Below are 26,905 nucleotides of genomic sequence, written 5' to 3' on the forward strand. Positions count from 1 at the left end.
CAATATTCAGGCCAAGTGCAGTGGCTCATGCCTATAATCCCAGCACCTTGGGAGGCAGAGGCAGGCAGATCACTTGAGGCCAGGAGTTTGAGACCAACTTGGCCAACATGGTGAAACCCTGTTTCTACTAAAAATACAAAAATTAGCCAGGCGTGGTGGTACGCACCTGTAATCCCAGCTACTTGGGAGGCTGAGGCAGAAGAATTGCTTGAACCCAGGAGGTGGAGGTTGCAGTGAGCAGAGATCACACCACTGCATTCCAGCCTGGGCAACAGAGGGCAACTCTAGCTCAAAAAGAAAATCAATATTCAAAAATCGATGCATTCCTATACACCAATAATAGGATAACATAGTTTTTAAGACACTATAATAGTCTGACAAATGTTAAGACAACTAATAAATGGAGAAACAGATGCTATGAAGATTCACAACAATAAAGATGTCAATATAATAAAAGACAAATATAGATAAACAGTTAAATATATATTCAATGTAACTCCAATCAAATTCCTAATAAGACTCTGTGTGTGTGTGTGTGTGTGTGTGTATATGTGTGTGTGTATCTGTGTGTGTGTTTGTGTATAACTTGACAAGGCAATTTAGAAATATATGTGGTAAATTTTTAGCAAAATTTATATGTCAAAAATATTCAAGATGCACTTCAAAAACAAGGCTGGGGTACTTCTCTTACTAGATATGAATGATCAATGTACAGCCATTCAAAAGGACCCATGATACAGCAGAGAGCCCAAAACTGAATCCCACACATGGAAACTTGATTCACACCAGTTTGCATTGCCTATCAATGGAGAAAAGGTACCATTTCAATAAGTGCTGCTAGGGTAACTTTTTCATATTAAAAATAATAAAAATTAATTTACCAAGTAAGTTTCCAATTGTATTAACCACTAAATTGTGAAGTGCAAAGCTAAAGTCAGTATTTCCTTTAGACCTAGATAAGAGTGTCCTCTGCCCCAGGATCATGGTTCTTACCATGGCTCTCCTCCAGCCAAGCCTCTTTTCCCAGAATAAGGGGTCTGCAAGGCCAGGAGGACCTGTCTATTTTCAGCCCACACATCCTCTTCCAGACTGGGCTGCATATACTCAAGACCTGGGATTCCATGTTCAAAAGGTTACAAGCCTGCTTCTGGCACAGGTCTCTTCCCCTGCTTGGTCTCTGGAGAGTGGACCCTCCAGCCTCAGGGTTGGCTAAGGAGGGTCTGTGGTGGAAGGTGGGATGGAACTCAGACATATGGGCTGAGGGGTCCACATATGAGCATGTGACACCCCTTGTGGTGTGGGACAAAACCAAGGCAGAAAAAGACCAGAGAGCTGCATTTATGCCACCACTTTTCAATGCAGAATTTTAAGGAGATTGAGATTTCTAAATTCAAACATGTCCTCCCCTGTCATTATGAAGGTTTACTTGTAAAAGGAGGACAGTATATTTTATTTCATTTTAACAGTCTGTTAGGTTTTTAATCTTTTAAATATTAGACATATGGTATATAGGCCTCCATTTGTATTCTTCCTCTGGCCTTGGCTATTGTCCTCTTAGAAGACTATCTAGGGCAGCTTTGGAGACCTAATCCAGCCCTCTGCTATTTTTATAGTCTTACTGGAAGATAGCCATGCCCATTCATTTTTGTATTGCCTGTGGCTGTTTTATGCTACTCCTGAAGAGCCGAGTAACTGCAGTTCTGACAGAAACCACATGCCTAATAAAGCCTAAAATATTTACTATCTGGTCCTTTCCAGGAAAAAACTGCTGACCCATGATTTAGGGTAATAATTGACAACATTTACGGGAGAAAAAAGTTTAAAACAAGACACAAGGAGTAAAATTATATAAAGAAATGGACAAACTTATCTACATTAAAATTAAGACTGTGTTTGCAAAAAACACCATAAAGCAAAAGACAAGCTATAACTGAGATACAATATTTGCAAAACATATCACTGACAAAGAAGTAGAATCCAAAATAAAATATTTCCTACAAGCGGTAAGAAGTCAAATATTGGCCGGGTACAGTGGCTTATACCTGTAATACCAGGACTTTGAGAGGCTGAAGTGGGTGAATCATTTGAGCTCAGGAGTTTGAGACCAGCCTGGGCAACATGGTGAAACCCCATCTCTACAAAAAATACAAAAATTAGCCAGGTGTGGTGGCTTGCACACATAGTCCAAGCTACTCTGGAGGCTGAGGTGAGAGGATTACTGGAGCCCAGCAGGCATTGGTTGCAGTGAGCCGAGATTGTGCCACTGCACTCCAGCCTGGATGACAGAGGGAGAACCTGTCTCAAACAAAACAAAACAAAACCCTTTATGGGGGAAAAGAAGTTTAAAACAAGATACAAGGAGTAAAAGTTATAAATAAATGGAGTGACAAATTTATCTATAATAAAATTAAGAATGTGAGTTTCTCAAAAGATACCATAAAGCAAAAGACTGGGATACAATATTTGCAACACATATCATTGAAAAAGGAGTAGTATCCAAAATAAATGAATTCTGTAATCAGTAAGAAAAAGTGAAACATCATTTAAATGAACAAAAGTGAAGGATAGGCATACCACAGAAGAGAAAACAAATATTTCAATTATAAACATAAATATATGCTCTAGTGCATCTGAACCAGCAAAATACAATTAAAATCATAATTTGGTATCATTTCATATCAAAAACATTTTCAAAATCTTAAAGTCAGACATGGAGCAACAAGAATTCCTATCATCTCTTGGAGAAAATTTAAATTGATCCGACTGCCTTTGAAGAGTTTATTACTACCAGTAAAGAACAACACACACATATCCATAACTTATCAATTCTAGAATTAGGTGTGAAAACCAGAACCAACTCTTGACACATGAAGACTGAGAGATATGTACAAAAATGTTTATAGCACCATGTTTTCTCATAGAGGAATCCCCAACAAGACACACACACACACACACAAAAAAAAAAAAACCAAAAAAAAAAATTGCAAACAGCATATATATATATGTATATATACATATGTGTATATATATGTATATATGTATATATATACATATATATCCATCAATATTGGAATGGATAAGCAAAATATGGTATATTCATACAATGAACTATAATGCAGAGTGAAAACTAATGAAATACAGCCATAAGCATTAATCTGAATCAATCTATAAAACAATGTTGAGTATAAGAAGCATGTATTCCATTCACCTAAATTTTGAAAAAGCAAAATTAAACAACATAATTTCTAGAGATACATATACATAGTTCTAAAATAGTAAGAGCAAGGGAATGATTATCCCAAAATCCAGGATCACAGCTACCTCTGGGAGATGGAGGGGTTGTAATCCATGAGGGGTACACAGGCATTTCTAAAGTACTGGAAATGTTTTACTTTTTTAACATGGGTAGTAAGGACATTAATCTTTATTTTATTATATTTCTTTGAATTCTACAGAGTATTATATATATTATCCTTTCATACATATGATGTAATTCACAAAAAACAACATTAAAAAAATAGCAATAGAAACTTTGTATGTCTCATATGAGTCTGCTTAAGATCCAAGCCAGTTGAAAGCAAGGGAATTTTTATTGCTAAAGTCATGGAGGTTTCTAAAGGAACTCTTACCCTGTGCAGCTTCTTCAACATTTCTAGGAGAGCCTGAACATTACCGTTCTCCTCAGCATTCTCATTCCAGTAATCCAACTGGCATATGACAGCTGTTTTAAACATCTGGACTAATTTGCTGAAAGTGGATTCTTGCAGAGTTGCCCAATACTCTTCTGAGGAATACAAAGAAAGTAAATTTTTTTAAAAATGAGTTTTATTTATTTATTTATTGAGATGCAGTCTTGCCCTGTTGACTAGGCTGGAGGGCAGTGGCATGATCTCGGCTCACTACAACCTCTGCCTCCCAGGTTCAATCGATTCTCCTGCCTCAGCCTCCCAAGTGGCTGGAATTACAGGAACCCACCACCATGCCCGGCTAATTTTTGTATTTTTAGTAGAGACAGGGTTTCACTATGTTGGCCAGGCTGGTCTTAAACTCCTGACCTCAGCTTCCCAAAGTGCTGGGATTACAGGCATGAGCCACTGCGCCCAGCCTATTGTGTATATTTGAGCTCTACAAAATGTAATGGGATACATATAAATAGTAAAATTGTTACTATAGTGAAGCAAATTAAAATTTTTTTGTAGGCCTGGCACAGTGGCTCACACCTGTAATCCCAGCACTTTAGGAGGCTGAGGTGGGTAGATTGTCTGAGCTCAGAGTTTGAGGTCTGCCTGGGCAACATGGAGAAACTCAGTTTCTACTAAAAGTACAAAAAATTAGCTGGGCATGGTGGCACATGTCTATTGGGAGACTGAGGTGGGAGAATCACTTGAGACTGGAAGGTGGAGGCTGCAGTGAGCTCCAACCTGGAGTAAGTAAGACCCCATCTCAAAAAATATAATTATTTTTGTAACAAGAATAGCTAAAATCTACTTATTTAATAACAAAAAAAACCCTAATATAATGTGTTATTAATGATAGTCCTCATCTTGTCTTGTCTATAGGATCTCTAAACTTGTTGATCCTACACATCTGCTTCTTTGTGTACATCTGCTTCCTCTGACCTACATCTCCCCATTTCCTTTCTACCCCCATCCACTAGTAACCACTATTGTATCATCTATCTCTGCATATTTGTCCTTTACAAAGAAGGTAAATTTAATTATCATGTAATTTCACTTAGATTCTTGAAGGTAAAAAGTAAGCAATACGTTTGGAAACACATAAAATATTTTAGCATGTATTACAATTACAAAAGCACACTTGTGATAAACTTTTCACTGAATAAATACAATTACTATTACAAGTTTATAATTTAACTTCCTGGTCGCTTGAGCCCAGGAGTTCAAGAGCTACAATTGTACCACTGCACTCCAGCTAGGTAACAGAGTGAGGCACTGTTTCTATTAAAAAATACTACTAATAATTTAACATCCTGAAAAAGTTCCTTTACAGCTAAAAGAACTACAAACTTGATGTAATTAATTTGTGAAAAAGTATGAACAAAATAAATCACATTCTTTGCCCAGATGAAATAGTATATGTGTAAAAAATTAAAAATTGTTCATGATCGCACAACTTTCTTTTTGTGCTCCTTGTCTGAGATTTTGAACTCTTAGAAAACATATTTTGGGATTTTAAAAAAACAAAAATCATTTTAAAGTAGCTTTTTATCACTTACAATGTTACCCAGATTTAATAAAACATAAAGAATGGACTTCCTTGAGCTGAATATGGTATGCATGTCAAAAATCCCATTAAACTCTTTTCATGGCCCTAGAACTAACTTGCAGTGTACTGGAAATATAGGGATAGGAGGAAACAGACTATCTGGATGTGTGACAGTGGACAGAAGACAACTGACCTGGATTCTTCCTATCTTTTTTATTTTGAGACAGAGTCTCTGTCACCAGGCTGGAGTGCAGTGGTGCAGTCATAGCTCACTGTAATCTTAAACCCCTGTGCTCAAGCAACCAGGATGTTAAATCTAAACTTGCAATAGCAATTGTATTTTTTCACTGAAAAGTTTATTACAACTGTGCTTTTGCTATTATGATATATACAAATACCCATGTACCCTTTACCTTAGAGTCAGCAAAAATAACTATGTTGCCATTTGTATTTCTGTTCATGTACAGATTATATTTTATTTTAGCTGAACTACTTGAAAATAAGTTGAAGACATGAGATTTCACTCATAATATTTTACCATTCATCTAAGAACATAGAATCCGGCTGGGCACGTGGTATACTGTCCTATTCTTTCAACTTCTTATTCCACATGGTATACTGTACTATTCTTTCAACTTCTCTGTGAAATTCCTTACAGTGAAAAGTTGGGGACTAAGGAAATCATGACCAAGCCATGTGTGTATCCTTTCCAAGGAATCTAAAAAGGTACTAGAATAATCTATTTTAGATGAATCATGGTAATTAATTACAGTATCTTTAGAGTATCTAACAATAAGTACGAAAAAAATGAATATATTTATAATTATCTAAGTTTTGCCATAACTTTACTAGGCATGTCTTTTCATTGAGAAAATCATCAATCTTACCCAGAACCAGTGAAGACTGGTCACTCATTTTACAAACAGCCTTTGCAAATGCAACTACAATGCTCTCCCAGTTGTTAGAATTATGCATCACAGGACATTCTGGGAGAAGGAAGAAAACTTCTAAAGCTTCTTGGTATGGAGAATGAAATGGAAGTCTTTTGAGCAGATTATCTTTGAGGCAGGTGGTTATCTGTGGTCAGAAAGGAACAGGGAAAAGGCATTCAAAATTCAGTAGAAACGGTGCAACTTATGGTACTAAGACAAAGTGTAGAGGCTGGAATTCATTCTAGTACTAAATAAGAATAATCATTTAGTTTTTCTAAAACCTCTGTTTACATCCTTTCTAACCTAGCCTCCCAAATATTGGTGGTATTTAGGATATACAACAAGTATTCTTTCCATTCAGTTGCTGGGGTGAATGAAGGAGATCAAGAGAAAAATCACGTGTGCAAGAGTTACACTGGATGAACAATGGATTCAGAACTAATAGCCTTCTCAATAATAAGCACCATTTTCTACCCTCTAGTTTACAGTATCACACTTTGGGTTTCTTTCTTAAGAGTAAGAATGCATCAGAACCCCAAAAAGCAAAACAAAATAAAACAAAACAAACTAAAAGAAAAAAGATAAAAATCCAACAATTTCAAAAATAAAATTTAACATGATTCTCATTATCTTCCCATAAGAGCAACTGTCTCTATCACAAACTCTAATTTCTAGCCCCTCCAATCTCCTTGTAGTTTCCCCAATTCAGAATGTAACTGTTTAGGAAAAATTGGAATGGAATTCTGAATTTTTGTTATGTGTGCTTAGATCACAGTAATCATTTGTTTAAAATCTCACTATGAAGATAAGCTAGTATTTATGGAGTACTTATTACTTGTCAATTATTATGCTAAATTATGCACATATAATAATTAGATCATTTAACCCTTATTGTTTCTCCACAACATAGATTATATTAATCCCATTTTACAGATGAGAAATATGTGATTCGGAGAAATTAAGTGATTTGCTCAAGGTTACACAGCTAAGTGGGACTTTCTCTAGATCTTTCTGACTCCAAAGCCCAAATTCTTAATCATTATATTATGAGATAGTGGCTAAATGATATCTCTAAATATACAAATTCTTATAATTATTTTTATATTAAAATATTATATTGAATTCTACAATGAAGTTCAGTCTTTGGAGTTACATATACCTAATAACTCTATTTCAACATCTTATTAGTACCCGTTTTCTACCTCCTTGCTCATTATCAGACACAATAAACCTCCTCACCTACTCAAAACCTTTAGAATTACTGTGGTACCCTCAAGCCAGTCCTATTGTTTTACACACTGTGCTTTGGCATACACTTTTCTAGCTGCCTGGAATGCCCTTCCTTGTGTGAGCACCTGGTAAGATCCTAATTCCTCTGGGCAACTTGTTTTGAGAAAATAGAGCTAACCATTCACTGTCCTAATAATGACTCAATTCATCCAAAAATATTATACACAGACTACGTTCTGAGCTAGACACTAGTGAAGACAGTAAACTGTAAAACACACCAGGTCTTTGCACTAATGTATGCATGTATGTATCTGTCTCCCTTACTATACCATGAGCTTCTAAAGGACAGGGGGCATGTCTCTTTCATTTTTCATCAAGAGTCATCAATACAGTGTCCAGCACATATCACGTATTCAAATGTTGGTTAAATAAATGAACACATGCCAAAGGTCTGAGAGTCCATATCACAGAACCTCAAAATAGAAAGAAATATTACAGGTCTTCTGTTCTAATTATCTTATTCTGAAACAATGAGGTCAAGGATGCGCTATGATCATTTCATTTACGTACCATATGTCTTTTTTTCTAACACAATCAAGGTATAATTAGTAAACAGGCAGAGCCCTTAATAATGAACTGACAGATGCTTTCCTTCACAGATGCACAAAAGGGCTTCTAGTTTTCGTAATCTTTCCACAGTTGTATTCAGTAGCAATGACTCAGAATCTTACAGAAAGAAAGTTTAAAATACTCCTAACAAGAGGATTTTAAACAAACCAAAGAAAATGACCACTAACAAATGTTGATGAAACAGTCCACAGCGTAGTTCCTGGGTTGTTGATAACAGGTAGCAATAAGTGCTACAGAGTCCCAATAAAGGTACAGAATTAGGGGACCATTTCACCTCAGACCCCCAGTGGGGCTGTGGTTCTGCCAAAGTTAAGAGAACTGAACTTTCCATCTTCCCTTGAAAGAAAGGAGTATATGAGAAAACCTGCAGCTGAAATAGAGAATGCTTATTGTGGCAGACAGAGCAAGTATGGGAGCTGAAAGAAGGAAGGGTGAGAGATTAAAGATTGCAAGGGAAAAAGAAGAGAGCTACAAATACAGAGACAGACTAGAAAAAATGGGGGGGTGGCTAGAGGGAGGAAGGAAGGGAGAGAGAAAAAAACTACAGTGAGACCCAGAGAGAAAAAGATGGAGAGAAGAACAGAAAGTAGTATCCCTATATCAACCAGAATAATAGAAAAATAATGAAGACTACATTAAGAAAGGCTAAATTAATAAAGGAAGCATGTTTGGAGCACCTGCAAGAAGAAAACCTATAGACAGTAGTAACAGTGCTGAAATGGGAAACAATCATCTCATAAAGAACAAGAACATTCTAGAACCTACAGAAAAGTGGAATGAAAAAAACAGAGAGAAAGAATCCAGGCAGGGATATTCATATCAGAAAAAAACTGTTCTCATTTCTACATTTACACTTAAAAGGATTGCACATAAAATGTTCTTATTCTAGTGTGCCAATCTCAACAAATCCTTAATCATCTTTCTAAAGCCCTGAGTTGGAAAATTTCCTCTAGGAATGTGTATGCATATATGTGTATTTGTGTTTGTGTACAGACACATTACTTAGAATATTTGTAACCTGTGTGACTACTACACCAACTATTTCACGCTAAAAGGGCAAACACCTAAATGTTATCTGAGTCTAACTTAATCTGAATATGCTACAAGGTCTTGGAGAATCCCTTAACACAAAACATTTCTTCTGAAATTTTGAGTTCTTATAAGAAATATTCTGGTAGATTTTCTTTCTCGACATAATAATCTGAAGATACCGTGTTAGTAATCCAGTCCTTTTGGATTAACTCCTTGAAGATGTTCCTTGCTTTACTTAAGTCCAAATAAACAGGCAACATTTCTGTAGTTCTTCTGTAGAAGACAAATTTAGTATTTTGTTAGATTATCTCTCTAGATGTAAAGCTGCTTGTAGAGCTTGCCTCATTTCAATAAAATTACCTTTTTTCTCAAGTGTATAATAACTGTAACAAATTATCTAAATACAAATGCAATTTAAAGTGTAGTAGACAACATGATTTTTTCTAAAATACAAAAAAAAAATCAAGGCTGCATTAACTATATATACTATAAGACTTTAACTCATGCTATCTATAATAGATTAAAAAAATAAATATTTCCCAGTTTAAAAAAATAGCCACAGAGGGAGGCTGAGACAGGAGGATCACTTGAGCTTGCAAGGTCAAGGCTGCAGTGAGTTGTGAACATGCCACTGTACTCCAGCCTGGGTGACAGAGCAAGACCCTGAGGACAGGAAAGGGAAGAAGAGGGGGAGAGGAATGGGGAGGAGAGGGCAAGGGGGAGGGGAAGGGAAGGGAAAAGAAAGAGAGAGAGAGAGAGAGAGAGGGAGGGAGGGAGGAAGAAAGGCAGGGAGGAAGGACGGAAGCGAAGGAGAAAGGAAGGGAGGGAGAAAGGAAGGGAGGGAGGGGGAAGGAAGGGAGGGAATGGGGAAGGAAGGGAGGGAATGAGGAAGGAAGAGAGGTGAGGGAAGGGAGGGAGGAAGGAAGGGAGAGAGAAAAAAGGAAAGGAAAGGAAAAGGAAGGAACAAATGAATCACGGAAAAAAGATAAAGGTTTTCCCCATTTCTGAAAAAAGACATCCATTTCTTCCAGTTACATGGACTGAAAAGTAGGGACTAAAAGAGGGGGCTTCTGAGCAATAATTTCTTAGTACTTCAATATAAAGTTATTAATGAAATGTTTAATTATCTTCTCATGGAAGACCTCCTAACAGAAGGTCATGCAGCCATTAAAATTATGCTACTGGCTGGGTGTGGTAGCTCACACCTATAATCTCAACACTTTGGGAGGCTGAGGTGGGAGGATTGCTTGAGGCCAAGGAGTTCAAGACCAGCCTGGGCAACATAGCAAAGCTGCTGTCTCTGCAAAAGTTAAAAAAAAATAGCAGGAGGTGGTGACAAATGGCTGTAGTTCCAGCTATGTGGAAGGGTAAGGTGGGAGCACTGCTTGAGCCCAAGAGTTTGAGGCTGCAGTGAATCATGATACTGTAACTCCAGCCTGGGTGACAGAGTGAGAACTTGTCTTAAAAAAAAAAATTACCAAAAAAGAATAAAATGCAAAATGGGCAAACATTAAGTAGAAAACAATGTAAAAACAATATGACCCAGCTGGGCATGGTGGCTTACACCTGAAATTCCAGAACCTGGGGAGGCTGAGGCTGGTAGATTACCTGACCTTAGGAGTTCAAGGCCAGCCTGGCCTTGAAATTGTGTGTACTTTTGACATTTTCTACAGCAACATGGTAAAACTCCAGCTCTACAAAAAATACAAAAATTAGCTGGGTGTAGTGTCATGTGTCTGAAGTCCCGTTACTCAGGAGGCTAAGGTGGGACAATTGCTTAAGCCTGGGAGGTAGAGGTTGCAATGAGCCAAGATCACACCACTGCACTCCAGCGTGGGCAACGACAGGACAAGACCCTGTCTCAAAAAAACAAAAGCAAAAAACAGTAGGATCTCAATTTTTGTAAAAGAATACATTTGCATGAAAAAATACATACATATACATAAATGCTAGCTATTACTCTTAAGTGATGGATTATGAAGATTTCAACTTTCTTTTTATTGTGTATACTTTTGACATTTTCTACAGCAAGCATATACTTGCTTTTGTTAAAAAACAATTTTTAAAAAGAGATGAACATACAGCTAATTATTTTACCCTCCAATCATTTTTCATCCTCTTTTACAGTACTCTTAATAGAATTTTAATTTATTAAATATGTTACCTTTTCCTTAAAAAACTTCCAGATAGACAAGCAGGAGATGAAAATATCTCTTGGATTTCCCTATATTAGTAATAAGACATTGGTTAAACCAAATCACATGGTATACAGACATACAGACTCTTTATAGCATGAGACATGATAAATACAACATTTTATAATTATCCTTCCAATCTCTCCATTTGTCTCCTATCCGTATGCATATTATATTGGTATCTAAAAGTCCATTCTGTTTGGTAAATATCAAAATTTCAGCAGCAAGCATGGAAAATAAAAAAGTTTATACATACTCAGAGATGCCTCAGATAAAGAGGAAAGGCTTGATTTATGGTCAGTACTTTCTTGGACAAGTAAAACAATTCCACCCTACCAACTATGCAAGCCCTATTTATTTGTATTCCACTGAAGTAGAAACAAAATAAATTACCAGAAATTAAATAAGGGAAGGAGTATGCTCAGTTTAATCTTAGAATTAGTTGTACAAATAGTTCTTAATTATTTATGCCCTGAAAATTATGATGCAACTTTTTGTAAAACTATTTTCCAGAATTAGAAAGCCATATCTAAAAATATCTCTAAAAGATGCTGTTTGTAAGAATAGGTATAATCACCGGGCATGGTGGCTCATTTCTGTAATCCCAGCACTTTGGGAGGCCAAGGTGGGCAGATCACGAGGTCAGGAGTTCAAAACCAGTCTGACCAACATGGTGAAACCCCATCTCTATTAAAAATACAAAAAGTAGCTGGGCATGGTGGTGAGTGTTTGTAATCCCCGCTACTCAGGAGGCTGAGGCAGGAGAATCGCTTGAACCCAGAAGGAAGAGGTTGCAGTGAGCTGAGAAAGCGCCATTACACTCCAGCCTGGGAAACAAATGAGACTCCATCTCAAAAAAAAAAAAGAATAGGTATAATCTTTACAGACTGTAGGAGTGCTATGGTTTAGAGAAGAATGACAGAAATTGTTCAGTGAAGAATAGGAGGTACACAAACTAATGGCTCCAGGATCAAATGGAACTGGGAAACACTATAGACTGTATTTTCTTGTCAGAGATTCACAATATACATGAACAGAGGCCTGGAGAAGCCCTACAGTAAAGAAAGCTGTCCTCATGGAGCTTACATGCTAGTTGTAATGATTACAGCTTACATGTTAGTTTTATATGTCTACTTGGCTAGTCTATGGTACCAAGGTATTTGGTCAAACATTATTCTACATGTTTCTGTGAAGGTATATTTTTAGATGAGATTAACACTTAAAACAGTAAACTGGGTAAAGTACTTGAACAAGTGAATAAAAATAAAGTACCTTCTATAATGTGGGTGGGCCTCCTCCAGTTGAAGGTCTTAAGAGAAAAGGCTGAGGTTGCCCAAGGAAGAGGGAATTCTGCTTTTAGACTGCCTTCAGACTTGAGCTACAACAATAACTCTTCCCCAAGTCTCCAGCCTGCTAGCCTGTCCTACAGTTTTTGGACTTGCCAGCCCCTATAATCTTATGAGTCAATGCCTTAAAATAATCTCTCTCTCTGTCCTCTCTCTCTCCCCTCCATAAATAGATGGATAGACAGACATGATAGAGACAGAGACAGAAATACACACATATCCTATTGGTTTCTTTCTCTGGAAAACCCTGTCTACAAAATCTCATATTGCTGTGCAGAACTAGTTTGAGAAATGATACTTGAGAGTGATTTATAAGCAGACAATCAGACCATGGGGAGTACCTTTTGGTGCTCTGCCACCGTTTAGTCTCCACATCAGCAATCCATCTCTTTATAGTCCCTTCATTCAGTGTCAAAATTGTCCTCCTCAGATTAACATAAGAATTCTGTAAACAAACAGGAAAGTAAATAAATTTAGACATATCAGGGATAGGTATCCAACTTTTAGGTATACCCTAGAGGGTAAAACTAACTTTTAAACATGGGTAGTATAGTCCTGGGACAATCATAAAGTGATACTCAACCAAAAAGTAATCAATCATTTGCTTGGTTGCCATTTTCTTGTCCAAATGGGCTTAGACTGAAAGTAAATTTCTCTGAGGGCCTCAACACTCAGCACTTTATACAAATACAATCAAATTAAACTGAACATCAGACAGCCTTGAATGGAAGAGAAGATCCTGAAAGTGTTGTGTGCAGAAGGGTGAGGAACTCAATTTCTCTTGGTGAAGTAGGGCAGGAAAGTTATGGACTTTTTATTTGCAGGCCCATGAACCTTGGGTTTTTCTTAGTACTGGCCTGCAAAGCCATTTTCAGAATCTGTCACTCTGTGGTTTGCAAAGATACTGACCAAGTATCATTGGCAAGTAGCCCCCAAAAGGTATGTAGAGTCTACAGAAGTCACACTGATTAGACATTCACCACGAACAAATCTGCTGGTTTATGTGGGAAAATACTGATGTAGTTTAGGCAATAAAGGGTCAATAATGTCCAGCTATTCCCCAGAAAGTCAGCCTAGTAATCTGATGATTTTGGCATTCACCAAGCCTGGATGCTAGAACCCTTAGCTTTGCTTAAAATACCAAGTTATAGAACACCTGGAGATCTATTTTTACCTCTTTCTTTATCCAGAGTAAAATGCTTTGATTCTCTCCAGCAATCATTATTAGCTCCTTTTCTGAGGTATGGCTTTCTGAAAGGGATGCACAAAAAGTAAGAATTTTGAAGGTCATGTGGCACAAACATGCATATTCAATTTAAGTAACTTCAGATTCTACTTTTTGTTTTGTTTTGAGATAGAGTCTTGCTCTGTCTGACTCCCTGGTCCAAGCAATTCTCCTGCCTCAGCCTCCTGAGTAGCTGGAATTAACATGCACATGCCACCCCACCTGGCTAATTTTTGTATTTTTAGTAGAGATGGGGTTTCACCATGTTGGCCAGGCTGGTCTTGAACTCCTGACCTTATGATCCATCCACCTCGGCCTCCCAAAGTGCTGGCATTACAGAAGTGAGCCACTGCACCTAGCCCAGATTCTCCTTAAACACAGTCATTTTATTTTCTTAATAGACAAAACTTAGTACATTTTCCACCAACTAAGAAACTGAAATACAAACATTTTGGAGTAAAGTCTAGTTGGTAAACATAGGTAATTCACAAGGTGAACATGTGACATCAGTTTTATATAAATGTTTATATATAAAATGCAAATATTTGATTTGCTAAATGCCACCAGTTTAATTCAACTCCCATTACTAAAAACCATGTTTTCAAGATTTAACCAGTGACTGCTGGCTGTAAAGAATATAAGTACTTTAAGCCCATGTAACTGATTACAAGGAATCAAACATAATACATGCTGCTTAAGAAAATAACTCTACTGTTCATTTTCCCACAAGAAATGAGTAAATTTTGTTACTTGAGGTCACCACTAAGCTTTCAGAAACAAGTAACAGACATGCTCCAAGGTGCTTCTGTAGTGGAGTGTTTCAGAGCTCAGACTCTGAGATCACATAGGGCACGGGTTGAACTCCAGACAAACCACTTACTGGCCACGAGTAAGTGGCTAACACTTTTCTCTACAAGTCTCTTTATCCTCCAGTAAAACAGGAGTGACAGAATATACCTCCCAGAATCATTAAAAGGATTGGTGAGATAATACAAGTAAGTGCTGAGCACATTTCAGTGCCAGGTATATGTTGACTGCTCATCATTCAGAGGGTTTTACATGACTGTGGGTCAACCTAACCAGGGCAACCAGTCACCACAGAACTAGTAAGTCTTGCAAACTGGAATGAGAGCTGCATATGCCTCTGAATCCATAGTCTATTTTACTTTGTTATCATTTAAATTCACATTACGCCTAATCTGAAGGAGTAATACAGAATAATTATTTTGTCTTGATAAATTAGACTGACTCTTGAATTGTTTACCAGTAAAAAAAAATAAAACCAATATTTAGAGAAACTCCCTTCATAGTCATATACTGCTTCCTTTTTGCCACATTACCCAGTTAGAAAAATCGTTTTCTCTAGAAAAGATACTATGCCAAATCCTATACAATTTACCAAATTTGAGGTCTTCATTTGATGATACTTTCATGGGAAGCGGTATCAGCTGGTCACGTGTTCCACCATTTCCCAGTTGTCCTTCTTTTCCAGAACCAAAGGAAAAGACCTTTCCCAAATCAGAAACATAGGCAAGTGTGTGCCACCTATTAAACAAAAGCATATATGTTCAATTCTTAATTACACACTATGATGAGAGCGTTTAGCAATACAGTACATTGCCAAAACTATGTTACCCAGTGAGAGTGAAACTAAACATCTCTTAAAGGATGAAAACTATCTGGAAACCAAGAAATCAACATGTACCTGAAAAGACTTTGGAACCCAAAGGCCACTCATGACCATGTCATACTTTGGCAAATGGTGTTCCCTTTGTTGGGATAAAGCACCTCCCCTTGCCCTCTGCTCATTTTTCAAAACTCACTTTGAGTCATCACCTCTTGAAAGCCATCTCTCCTGGAAGACAGAGTTGAGCTCCCACTTAATTTCTCAAAGACCTTTACCACACTTATTTTCCTATTAATTTGCTTGTTGGTATCTCCCACTATACTGGTGTGTAGCAAGAAATCTGGCCTTGCTCAGAGGTGTCTGGCCAGTGTCCAGTTCCTGGGAGGTAACTTCTAAACCCACAGAATTTCCCAAGTGATAGAGAAGAGTCTTTCTTATGCATGGCAGGGTCCTGGGAGAGAACTCCCGTGGCCTGTGATATTAACCAGACCCACAGGAGGGCAGTGCTGGAGATTAAGTTCAACTACCTGCACAATGATTTAACCAGCCATGCCTAAGCAATAAACTCCCAATAAAAACCCTCAATTTAGGCTGGGTGTGGTGACTCATGCCTATAATCCCAGCACTTTGGAAGGCCAAGGCAGTAGGATACTTTGAGCCCAGAAGTTTAAGACCAGCCTGGCCAATGTAAGGAGACCCTATCTCTACAACAAAGTTAAAATTTAGCTGGTCATGGTGGCACCTGTGGTCCCAGCTACTCAGGAAGCTGAGGCAGGAGGACTGCTTGAGCCTGGGAGGTCAAGGCTGCAGTAAGCTAAGATCGCACCACTGCAGTCCAGCCTGGGCGACAGAGTGAGACCCTGTCTCAAAAAACAAAAACAAATCTCCACTTGGGTGAATTTTTCTGACTGGATGGCAAATTCTGTGTGTCCTGTCACATTATCAGGCCAGAAGAGGTAACACCATCCACCTGCTCCAAGGGGAGATGACAGCCACAAGCTCAGCATTTGGAGCCCTCTTAGACCCTGCCCTTATGTTTCTTCCTTTGACTGGTACTAATTCGCATCCTTCTCTGGTAATAAATGTGACTGTAGGCATAATAGCTTTCAGTAAGTTCATGTGTCTTTCCAGTGAATTGTCCTGTTAGTAGGGGTATTGCCCTGATGTGCATTGAGACAGATCTCCAACTCACCTCCTTCTCTTGTAATACATGCTACTCAAAGGATTGTGTGTAATGAAGAATCCAAAGAGGTGATAAGGCTGCTCTGGTTGAGAGATACTGAATGAGGTATCGATATTAAAGAGAACATTTCTTTGGTGAAGAGACTCATATTCTGATAATTTGGGCTACCTTAATATTACCCATTTATGTAATTTTACTCCACGATCATAAAAAATGCCCACAGACTGAAAGTATGTAGGCTAGTTTTTTATAAGAATGGTTTAGTAAACAAAAATTAATCCAATATTCAGATACAGTCTGAATTTTGCTCCATGTTTAGTGAGGAAAAAACTGCCCAAAAAATAAGTGCTTATGGGGGAAGATATTTTTTAACCCCACCAACTCCCAACATCCCACTGGAAAGAAGTGGACTGATAGATCTGATGATCAAAAAAATTAAATAGTGATGTGGTGGCTCACCCCTGTAATCCCAACATTTTGGGAGGCCAAGGCAGGCAGACCCCCTGAGGTCAGGAGTTCAAGACCAGCCTGGCCAACATGGTAAAATCTCATCTCTACTAAAAATATAAAAATTAGTTGGTTGTGACAGTGTGTGCCTGTAATCCCAGCTACTCAAGAGGCTGAGGCGGAAGAATCACTTGAGCCTGGGAGGCAGAGGTTGCAGTGAGCTGACATTGCATCACTGCATTCCAGCCTGGGTGACAGAGCAAGACTCCATCTTAAAAACAAAAAAACAAAACAAAAATTTAACTAAACCAAGGAATTTGAGCAAGACATTTTACCTTTATTTTTTTAAAAAAGAGCTGTGAAAATTAAACGTCTTAGGAATATTTCGCTCAAACCACCACTGACTCTGTCTTATACTCTACCATGATCAGGGCAGGCTACAATGAAAGAATTCTGGTAATTAAAAAGTATGTTGGCTGCCAGGCATTGTCAGAGAGGATGCTTACATTAATGAATAATCCTTTGTGATCTGCGCTTATTTTTTCCAAATAAACAATTAATGACGTATTTTTCTTAAAGACAAAAGTGTACTTGAATAGTTACAAAGGTGTTTCGCTAAGGAGACAACAGAAAGTAAACTGTATTTGCTCACTACAAAAAAAAATACTCAAAGAAAACAACCACGTATAGTAAAAGACATATTAGGTTTTTATAATATAAATTAAGCATTTTCACTGATTTGAAAATGTTTGATTCTTTTATCTCAAAGAAACTGATAGAAATTTTATTAAATTACTATCTAGTTTATTGCATTCATTTTATCAATTTCATTGACACTTTACAATTTACCTTCCACATGCTATCTGAGTCACTCTATTCCCAGCAAGCTCAGCCACCAAACAGGGTCTTAGCTCATTCTGTGTTGAATTGTGACCAAGTTGCCCATGTTTTCCAGCACCAAAAGTAAACAGCAGCCCATCCTAAGGAAAGAGAATGTCGTATCAGATGCTAGAGAAATATAATAAAAAAGTAGTATTCACTGATGCAAAGAGATAAAAAGCACTGTCAAAGCTTTTTATTTAGATAAAAGCTCCTAAATATAAGAAAGACAGTGCTACATGTAGGAAGTGATGATCTTTCTTCCCTGGGAAACACTAACTTCCCATACAAAACAGGTGTATTGTAAAAATACAGCCAAAAAGAGACAAGGGTACACCCACCTGTGTGAGCAGGGCAGTGTGAGAGCCACCACAGGCGAGAAATTCAACTTTCTGATTGTCTAGTGCTTCAATAAGGGAAGGAGAATCTTTACCTATGTAAGGAAAAGAACAGCTAAAGTGACCAAAATGAAATGCTGAGTTTCACACTGGAGTTACCCGGACTGCTGCTTCTCAGTCCAGCAACAACAATTCTCATGATATTCTGACAAGAAAGGCTCTACATTGCTATGTTTAGGACCAAGTTCTACACCTCAGGGTGAAGGTGGGACAGTGTTCAAAATGGTCACACTTACGGGCACCCCCTGTGAAAGGGTCAAACCACTTCCCAAAGCCCGTTCTCAATTCTACTGGACTTGATTCACTTTAATTGCAGCCCACTAGATATTTCCAATCTCCATCTAGAATTATTTTAATGAACATAGCAATTCTTTTTTTCTTCCAAATTATCTGCTACAGTGTCACCACCTCTTACTACCTCTTTTTTCCTTTATGATTATTTTCCTGTCAAAGCACTCAGAGATTCAGCCAAAGTAGTTTAATGGCCCGTTATTCTCTCCTCTCCTTTGAATATTTTTCTAACACTGACTTATGGGCTAGTCTATGTAATAAGCATTGCACTGTGTCAGGGAGAAACAAGTATCTAACCTGTGATCCAGGGTAATGCATAGATTACCATAGCTGGGTAAAGCAGCAGAATTTGTTACACCTGAAAACTCAGTTTTTGGGCTCAAGAGAAATTTTGCCATCAGCTTTGTTCAATAATGGAAATTACATGTTTCTTCATGGGTGTTTTTGTGTGTATACATATTTAATTGATACCTTACAGAATAAGATCAGGATATATGATTTCTTAAACAGGATTTTAGTATTCTTTTGTAATAATACACTAACAGACTTTAAGTGCAAAAGCTTTGAAGGTCATTTCATCCAAACTTGTCACTTTACAAAAAAAGAAAATGAGAGCCAGGTGGGGTGGCTCACATCTGTAATCCCAGCACTTTTGGAGGCTGAGGCAGGTGGATCATGAGGTCAGGAGTTCAAGACCAGCCTGCCCATCTCTACTAAAATACAAAACATTAGCCAGGCATGGTGGCAGGCACCTGCAATCCCAGCTACTGGGTAGGCTGAGGCAGGATAATCGCTTGGAACCAGGAGGTGGAGGTTGCAGTGAGCCAAGATCATGCCACTGTAGCACTCCAGCCTGGGCAACAAGGGGGAAAATTCCATCTAAAGGGAAAAAAAAGGAGGCCTAGAGAAAAGTTTAGTGACTGGGCAAGGCTTGCAGTTAGTAAACTACAAAGCAGGAATCAGAATCCAAGTTCTCATCCCTAATTCAATGCCCTTTTCCATCTCACATACAGCCCTGACTCAATTATAGTAACAACTTCCACACTATGCATGTCTCTTGGCCTTATTCTGCCCTGAAGACAGAGAGGTAGTCAGGAAAAGCAGTGCAAAGAAAAGTGAAGATGTGAACTATTTTTGACAGGGAGAGGCATTAAATCCACCCCTTATCTAACAAGGATATTTGTTGATAATAGGAATCTGAGAATGTGTTCCATACTCTCAGTGTGGTCCAGGCCTAGTTGTCCAAATTCATTTTTTCCCCATGAATAAATGTTGCCAGACATGGATAAGGCCATGCTGTGGGCTTCTCCGGCAGAAATCTGAGCCAAGGGTATTCCTGCGAGGTGCTCCACAATCTGCGGTGCGGTGGTTGAGGGAAATTTCCTTCCAACTCCGAGCTGCCCATGTAGGTTCTGTCCCCAGGCAAAAAGCTCACCACCTTGACATAAACAAAGTAAATGCAGTTTTATTCAGTTTAAAATGCAGCAGACTTACCCTAGAGCATTATGCATACTCTACCTAGTATAGTATCACAATTTTGTACCTTTTCACTGATGGGACTCTCAGATCCCCTATGTCTGACTCAGAAAAACATAGAATCTTTTCTCTAGCAGTGACAGTTACACTTCTTTATCCCTCACCTCAAAGGGTGAAGGTGAATGAAACTATATGAACATATTAAAATCAAATTCAAGAAATATTTACTTTAAAGCACTCAGACAATGGGTCCATGAAAAACAGAAGCAATTTACCTCTGAAAAAATAAAATCCAGAACTACTGTTTTCTCTATCTCCCCACCTTTCACATGCCTAAAGAGCTCAAACAACTGTAAAATTCATTTGAAATTACAAGATCTCAAATAAACAACTGTAAAATTCATTTGAAATTACAGTATCTTGAATGAGTTTCTTCTTCTATTAATTGAATATATGGAGCACATTTTTTAGGGAGAGTTCTTAGATGTTATTTGATAGAGCTGACGATATCTAATAGAGTCTAAAAAAGACACCAGAGAATTAAGGTTTACTGAGCACCTCTTTGCAAGATATTATGGAGGATCTGGTGGGAAGCAGAGCCTCTCATTCACACAGAATTTTCATGCACCTGTCAACCACCAGGAATACAATGATGAGCATGACCAGTTTCTTTTCTTGTTTCCCCAACTTTTATTCTTTCTGTACTGTGATTTACTAGTAATAAACTCTGAATACCCCTTTACCCTTGTACATACACGCCTCTAGACCCTGGGCTTCCTTTTTTTTTTTTTTGAGATGCCGAGTTTCGCTCTTGTTACCTAGGCTGGAGTGCAATGGCGCGATCTCGGCTCACTGCAACCTCCGCCTTCTGGGTTCAGGCAATTCTCCTGCCTCAGCCTCCCGAGTAGCTGGGATTACAGGCACGCACCACCATGCCCAGCTAATTTTTTGTATTTTTAGTAGAGACGGGGTTTTACCATGTTGACCAGGATGGTCTTGATCTCTTGACCTCGTGATCCACCTGCCTCGGCCTCCCAAAGTGCTGGGATTACAGGCATGAGCCACCGCGCCTGGCCAGACCCTGGGCTTCTTAAAGGCAGGGTGTGTGTGTTTCATCTTCATAATCCAAACACAGTAGATAAAATGAAATATTTGTTCATAAATTAATGAAGTCAAATTATCAATTTTTTCCAATACAAGTTCATACTATCAAATCTCAAAGGCCTTGCAGTGAAGGTCAAATACTAATTATTAACTTCCCTTGAATCCCAGCTTCTATTCAGTTTAAGAACATGTTTGTATCTGTCCTATATATTAGCAAAAATTCCCTTGATTCCGAATTCCCCGTCTATCACCCTACTTCTATTTTAATTATTCCTTTCACAGTAAGTTTCTTTTTTCTTTTTTTCAGACAGGTTCTCACTCAGTTATCCAGCCTGTAGTGTCATGGCATGATTATGGCTCACTGCAGCCTCAAACTCCTGAGCTCAAGGGATCCTCCTGCCTCAGCCTCCCAAGTAGCTGGGACTACAGGTGTGTACCACCATGCCCAGCTAATTTTTAAGTTTTTTTTTTTTTGTAAAGATGAGGTCTCCCTATGTTGCCCAAGCTGGTCTCAAATTCCTGGCTACAAGTGATCCTCCTGCCTCAGCGTCCCAAAGTGCTGGGATTACAGGCATGAGCCACCAAGCCTAGCCTCATAATCAGATGTCTTTAGGATATAATTCATATTCACTGCTCCCATTTCCACCATGACAGTGTCTGATAGAAAATGATAAATACTACAGGACTAGGGAGAATCCCTGAATTTAAAAGGCAGTGTTAAGACATATCAGAGGCCTGCAACCTGGCCACAAAATCAGACCCAGGAGATTCTGAGCCGGAAGAGTGGAAGCTGGAAGAATGTTAGGAAAAGGGAATAAGTTTCTGGGAAAGGGTGGCCCCAGGCCTGGACCAGATTCCATAGTAAATAGTTTTGATTATTCAGAAAATTTTCACTGTTTTGTACTTGAAAAATAAGAACATAAAACCAAATTTAGGAGTAGTAATTATGGAAACCTGAACATTTTATAGATCCAAGAATTCTCTCATTTTGTATTTGCTTTAAGAATATATTTCTTATTCTTAAATATACAAAACTATATTTCTGTCCTGTTACAAAGTGAAGTATAGACATTCTACTGGCTCCACATACACACACATGTATTACTTCTAAAAACTATTGTTATTCTAGAAAAATACCTTTTGAGAGTGCAAGAGAATGATAATCTCCACATGTGATCTGGATTATTTTTTTTTCTTGTAAAATGCTTTCAAACCTGATGAAAAAAATACATTTTATGTTAATCACCATAATGAAAGTAACAATATGGATTTTACAATTATTAATGGTATTTAATTAGAAATAAAGCGCAAGAAAAAACTTTAAATTTCATGCATCACATTCAGTACATCTAAAATTATTTTTTAAATACTATATGTTTTAATTAGTGGTTTAAGAAAAAATAATATGCATTACATAATTATAATAAAATGACTAAAATATTCTATGCAAACAATGATTTTATGATGCAGGAATAAATGCAAGATGAAAATGAGTTCTAATTCATAGAATCTACTAGGGAAAAGTCTCACAAATCATTTCATGATATACGTATTTTTTTCTAGGTTAAAAACTTTTATTTCTGGAAATTTAACTCATAGGATTATTGTGAGGATCATATGAGTTAACGAATGTGAAAATCCAATTTAGGGCTAGACAGACTATTTAATCAATATCTTTAAATGCCAAAACAACACATTACACTTGCCCTGGGAAACATGGATTTTACTCGTCAGTTTTGAATTTATCATTTACTTAAGATGCTACTATATAAAGCAGGGACAAGAATCAGATATGGTAACATTTTCCTACAAAAATTATTGTCTTTTATTTAAAATTAAAATAATTAATAAAATTAATAAAAGAAAAAAGTTCCCTACCTTAGATGTTTCATGCTATAGTTGTCATACTCAAATGGTTTTCCATCTGATGATAGAATCAGCATGTGGTCTGCTCCCAGGTCCATGGAATGTATTTTCATGTTTTTTCCTAACTTAATGCACTCTACAGAGCAAATTCAACCAGGAACGATGATTATTTTTATTATTACGCACTGTATTACTGATTTCATTATAATACACTTAAAAGATCTGGGAAAAATTTCAACTAGACAAGGTTTGACTTACCATGAATTTCTCTTAAGAAAATTCAGGTAGGCAAAGCAAATTAAGAATGACAATTGTCTTGACAGATTTTTTTTAATTTGAAAAAATATTGATTTATACTTTGTTTTAAATGGAACATGCCCTTAAAGTATCCAATTAAAGATCTGCTTTTAGATTCTTGTTTATTAAGTGAAGACAAACTAAATTTGAAATGACACAAATGAAAAGTTCTCTAAAAAATATTACTTTAGGACAACATAACTCATTTCAAGAACAATACATTGTGTATTCTGAAACATATTCCTTTTTCCCAAAAAGCAAATAATAGTAATAAACACCTCCCAACAGTTTCCAGTAGAAGCCAATGCCTGTATTCTTAAAAGGAAAGATTATGTTTGGGGGACTATTTTTAAAGGGGATGTGGTTGAATACACTTTTCATTAGCATTAGTGCACATTTGGTCCTTTTTAAAAGTTAAGAGATTTTAAACTGTCCTCTACTTAAAATGTACTCTTATTTAATTTGTTCACAAAAATTAAACTAGGTAGTTTTGGGCCCTTGTCTCATCTTCAGTGACAATGAAATAGAATCTATTCCTGTAAAAGTCTCACAGCACAAACCATATTACAAATGCTAGGAGAACTAAAACAGTTTGGTAATAAGAAATCGCCCAACAGACTTTCTTTTAAAGAGACTCAGCATTTCGAATCAGTTGAAAAATAGGAGGTATTAAGAAATGGTAATGGGACATTGGCTGGGCATTTGGAAAAACAAATAAATAAATCTAGCCCCCTACCTACCTCAGTACTTAAATTCCAAGCGTACAAAAAATTTTAACTTAAAAAAAAAAATCTTAAAATTACTAGAGATGAGTACTTTTTAAAAAATCTTGGGAGTGTAGGTAGCTTTCCAACCTAACATAAAATCCATAAGCCTACTTAACAGAAAAAAATCGATAATTACCCAAAAAACTGTGCACAATAAAAAATAACATTCCATGAAAGGCAAAGTGAGAAAAATATTACAACATGTACGAGGAGCAGAAGACTATTCTTATTCAGTATTCAAATATCCCTTCCATACCAATAAGTAAAAGATTTAACAACTCAATTTTCAAAAAGCCAGGCAAAGATAAACAAGCAGTTTACTGAAAAAGGAATGCAAATGCCCAGTAGAAAACCGCAAAGATGTTAGAGTTAAATGCAAAACAAACCCACAGCAAGATACCAATTTCTTCACTTCACAGACGGTAAAATTTTAGTGTGGGCATTCATTTTCCCCCACCTCGATGAGAATGTGGGAGAAGTGCAACTGAAGGTAAAATCCCATCACTGAAAACGGCTCCCAAAGTTGGAGCAGTGACTACTTTCTCAGGAGTTAGTGGGAGATGTGGGAGCGGGGGGCGGGGGGCGGGGGGCCAACTTGAACAGAAACCTGTGGAAAAGCCAGACTGGCTAAAAGGATGAAGATGCTGCCCGCAGGTTCTGCGCCAACCGCGTTGCTGAGTGCAGGATTCGCTGGTTGCCAGCATCCCGCGCACCCCGCGCCCGACAAAGACCAGGGTAAAAGAGAGCTCAGGTGCGCTGTCAGCGAAACGACCCGAGCCAGACTCGCGAGTGCGGCCTTCTGGGCTCTCTCCCCTCAGGCGCGGATCCCCGGTCGCCCGCCCCTCACGGCCCTCACACACCAGCCCCACTCACTCGGCGTCCGGAGGCCGTCGCTCCCCGGGAGCAGCTGATGAACCTGGACGCCCGCCCCGCCGCGCTCCAGGAACGCCAGGCGCCCTGACGAGCAGCAAATCTGACGCGTCGCCTCGACACTCCGGAGCAGCGCGCGGCGGAGGCCGGCGGTGCTGGGGAAGAGCCAGAGCTGCGCGCCTGGAGATTTCGCGGGCTGGGACGCGGCGGCCTGGCCCGCGACCGAGCGCCTGTCTCGCCGCGACTTTCTTCCCGACCTCCGCTCCATAGCTGCTTTGCTGGGTCCCCGGCCCAGAGGCGAGAGGACAGAACTCGACGTCCCGGGACTGGGCGCGCCCACTGCTCTGGGCGTCGCGCGACAGAGCGGGAACCGGTTGCACGCAGCTGCGTGGCGTCGGGGAACCGCAGCCTCCGCTACTGCGCCCCTGCTGTTTGGGGGCGTGGCCAGCAGCTCGATTCGGAAACGAAACAGTTTGTTGTTTTTAGGGGGCGGAATTGAAAAGGAAAAGGAAACTGGGATGAGAGTGACTGGGCAGGCGGCCAAAGGCAACAGGTCGATGGCTAGAGTAAAGGCCGTTGGCTGAACTGAGAAAGTATCACGGGCGGGCAACCACCACCTGAACTCCCGGACGGAATTGCTTTCAAGGAAACGCTGCCGTTCCGCTAGGAGGCACCCTGACACACGCATTTCCAGAGGGAGGGATAACGGAAGTCAAAGTTTGTTAAGCGTTGTGCGCCAGGCTCAAACCGGGATGAAACTAAGGAGAGCTGTGCAGTCAGCCCCCCCAAGCCCCCTCCCTGACCCCCCCCGACAGCCCGCCCCGCTATACATACACCTGGGAGCCTGGCAACAGTGATGTGCTTTAAGCCTTTTCTAGAATGTCGTATTAATGGAACCATACCTAAGTGGTGGTTTATGTCTGGCTTTTAAAACAGCACAATGCTTTGAGATTCATCCTATTGTTTCATTAGTAATTCCTTTGTGTTATTGCTGAATGGTTATCATGTGGATATGCCACAATTTATTTATCCATTCACCAATTGATGGGCCTGTCAGTTACAGGGAACAGGAGAAAACTTCCCCTTTGCCCTCTGAAGGGTCACTGGAAATAACTAACAAGTCCGGGCCTGGGCTCCTGCTTGTAACCCCAGCACTTTGTGAGGCCGAGGCAGGAGAATCTCTTCTTTGTGAAGTGTGTAATCAAATCTTTTGACCATTTATTTATTAGCTAGCTTGACTTATTATCTAAGAGGTCTTTATATATTTGAGTTCTTCGTATGTTTCATACCATATTCTTTATTAGCTATACATTTTGAAATGTTTTCTACCTATCTGTGGCTTGCCTCTTCATTTTAAGTGTCTTTTGAAACATGGAAGTTTTAAATTTTGATGTCATTTATCCATTTTTTTCTTTTACATAGTTCATACCTTTTTTGTCCTACTTAGGAGATTTTTGCTAAACTAAGATTATAACATTTCCTCATTTGTTACCTTCTAGAACTTTTAAAATTTTTTGGTCTTCATTATATTTAAAATGAATTATTCTTTATAGTATTGATAGATGCTGGAGGCAGATAAGTGAGGGTACCCAGAGAATCTCTGACCTGCCCCACAGCTTTTGTGCATCTGAGGAATACTGGGGAGGGTCTTGTCTGGGTATGCCGGCAAGGGACTGGGGCCTGCCTGCACTGGGAGAATGGGGTGCAACCACAGGGAATTCAGCCTTATAAAGCAGGGAGGAGCCTCTTTGGCTTGTGTATGGTGGCTTGGTATTCAGTCTGTGAGGTGGGAGCCTGTTGGCAGGACCATCCCCCCTTTGTTTTCTTGCTGAGAACTTTCTTTTAATAAATGTGTCAGCGTTTAGGGGAGGATGTTTACAGCTC

The 26,905-nt window shown here is 38.7% G+C and overlaps 1 protein-coding gene across 1 annotated transcript in view; it reads right to left on the reverse strand.

Annotated features, from left to right (window-relative positions):
* HERC5 (HECT and RLD domain containing E3 ubiquitin protein ligase 5) overlaps positions 1 to 25,442 on the reverse strand; it is a 55,109-nt gene extending 29,667 nt beyond the window's left edge. The window contains exons 1-13 of the mRNA XM_002745602.7: positions 25,025 to 25,442; positions 23,100 to 23,223; positions 22,359 to 22,435; positions 19,858 to 20,079; positions 18,294 to 18,385; positions 17,923 to 18,053; positions 15,216 to 15,361; positions 13,766 to 13,842; positions 12,933 to 13,036; positions 11,215 to 11,274; positions 9,230 to 9,323; positions 6,114 to 6,303; positions 3,630 to 3,784 (exon numbers count right to left, since the gene is read on the reverse strand). Coding sequence (XP_002745648.4) covers positions 3,630 to 3,784; positions 6,114 to 6,303; positions 9,230 to 9,323; positions 11,215 to 11,274; positions 12,933 to 13,036; positions 13,766 to 13,842; positions 15,216 to 15,361; positions 17,923 to 18,053; positions 18,294 to 18,385; positions 19,858 to 20,079; positions 22,359 to 22,435; positions 23,100 to 23,223; positions 25,025 to 25,289 — 1,737 coding nt within the window. The 5' untranslated portion in view covers positions 25,290 to 25,442. The remainder of the gene's footprint in view (positions 1 to 3,629; positions 3,785 to 6,113; positions 6,304 to 9,229; positions 9,324 to 11,214; positions 11,275 to 12,932; positions 13,037 to 13,765; positions 13,843 to 15,215; positions 15,362 to 17,922; positions 18,054 to 18,293; positions 18,386 to 19,857; positions 20,080 to 22,358; positions 22,436 to 23,099; positions 23,224 to 25,024) is intronic.
* Positions 25,443 to 26,905: the final 1,463 nt, after the last annotated feature.

Source organism: Callithrix jacchus, chromosome 3, assembly GCF_049354715.1.
Source record: "Callithrix jacchus isolate 240 chromosome 3, calJac240_pri, whole genome shotgun sequence".
NCBI lineage: Eukaryota > Metazoa > Chordata > Mammalia > Primates > Cebidae > Callithrix > Callithrix jacchus.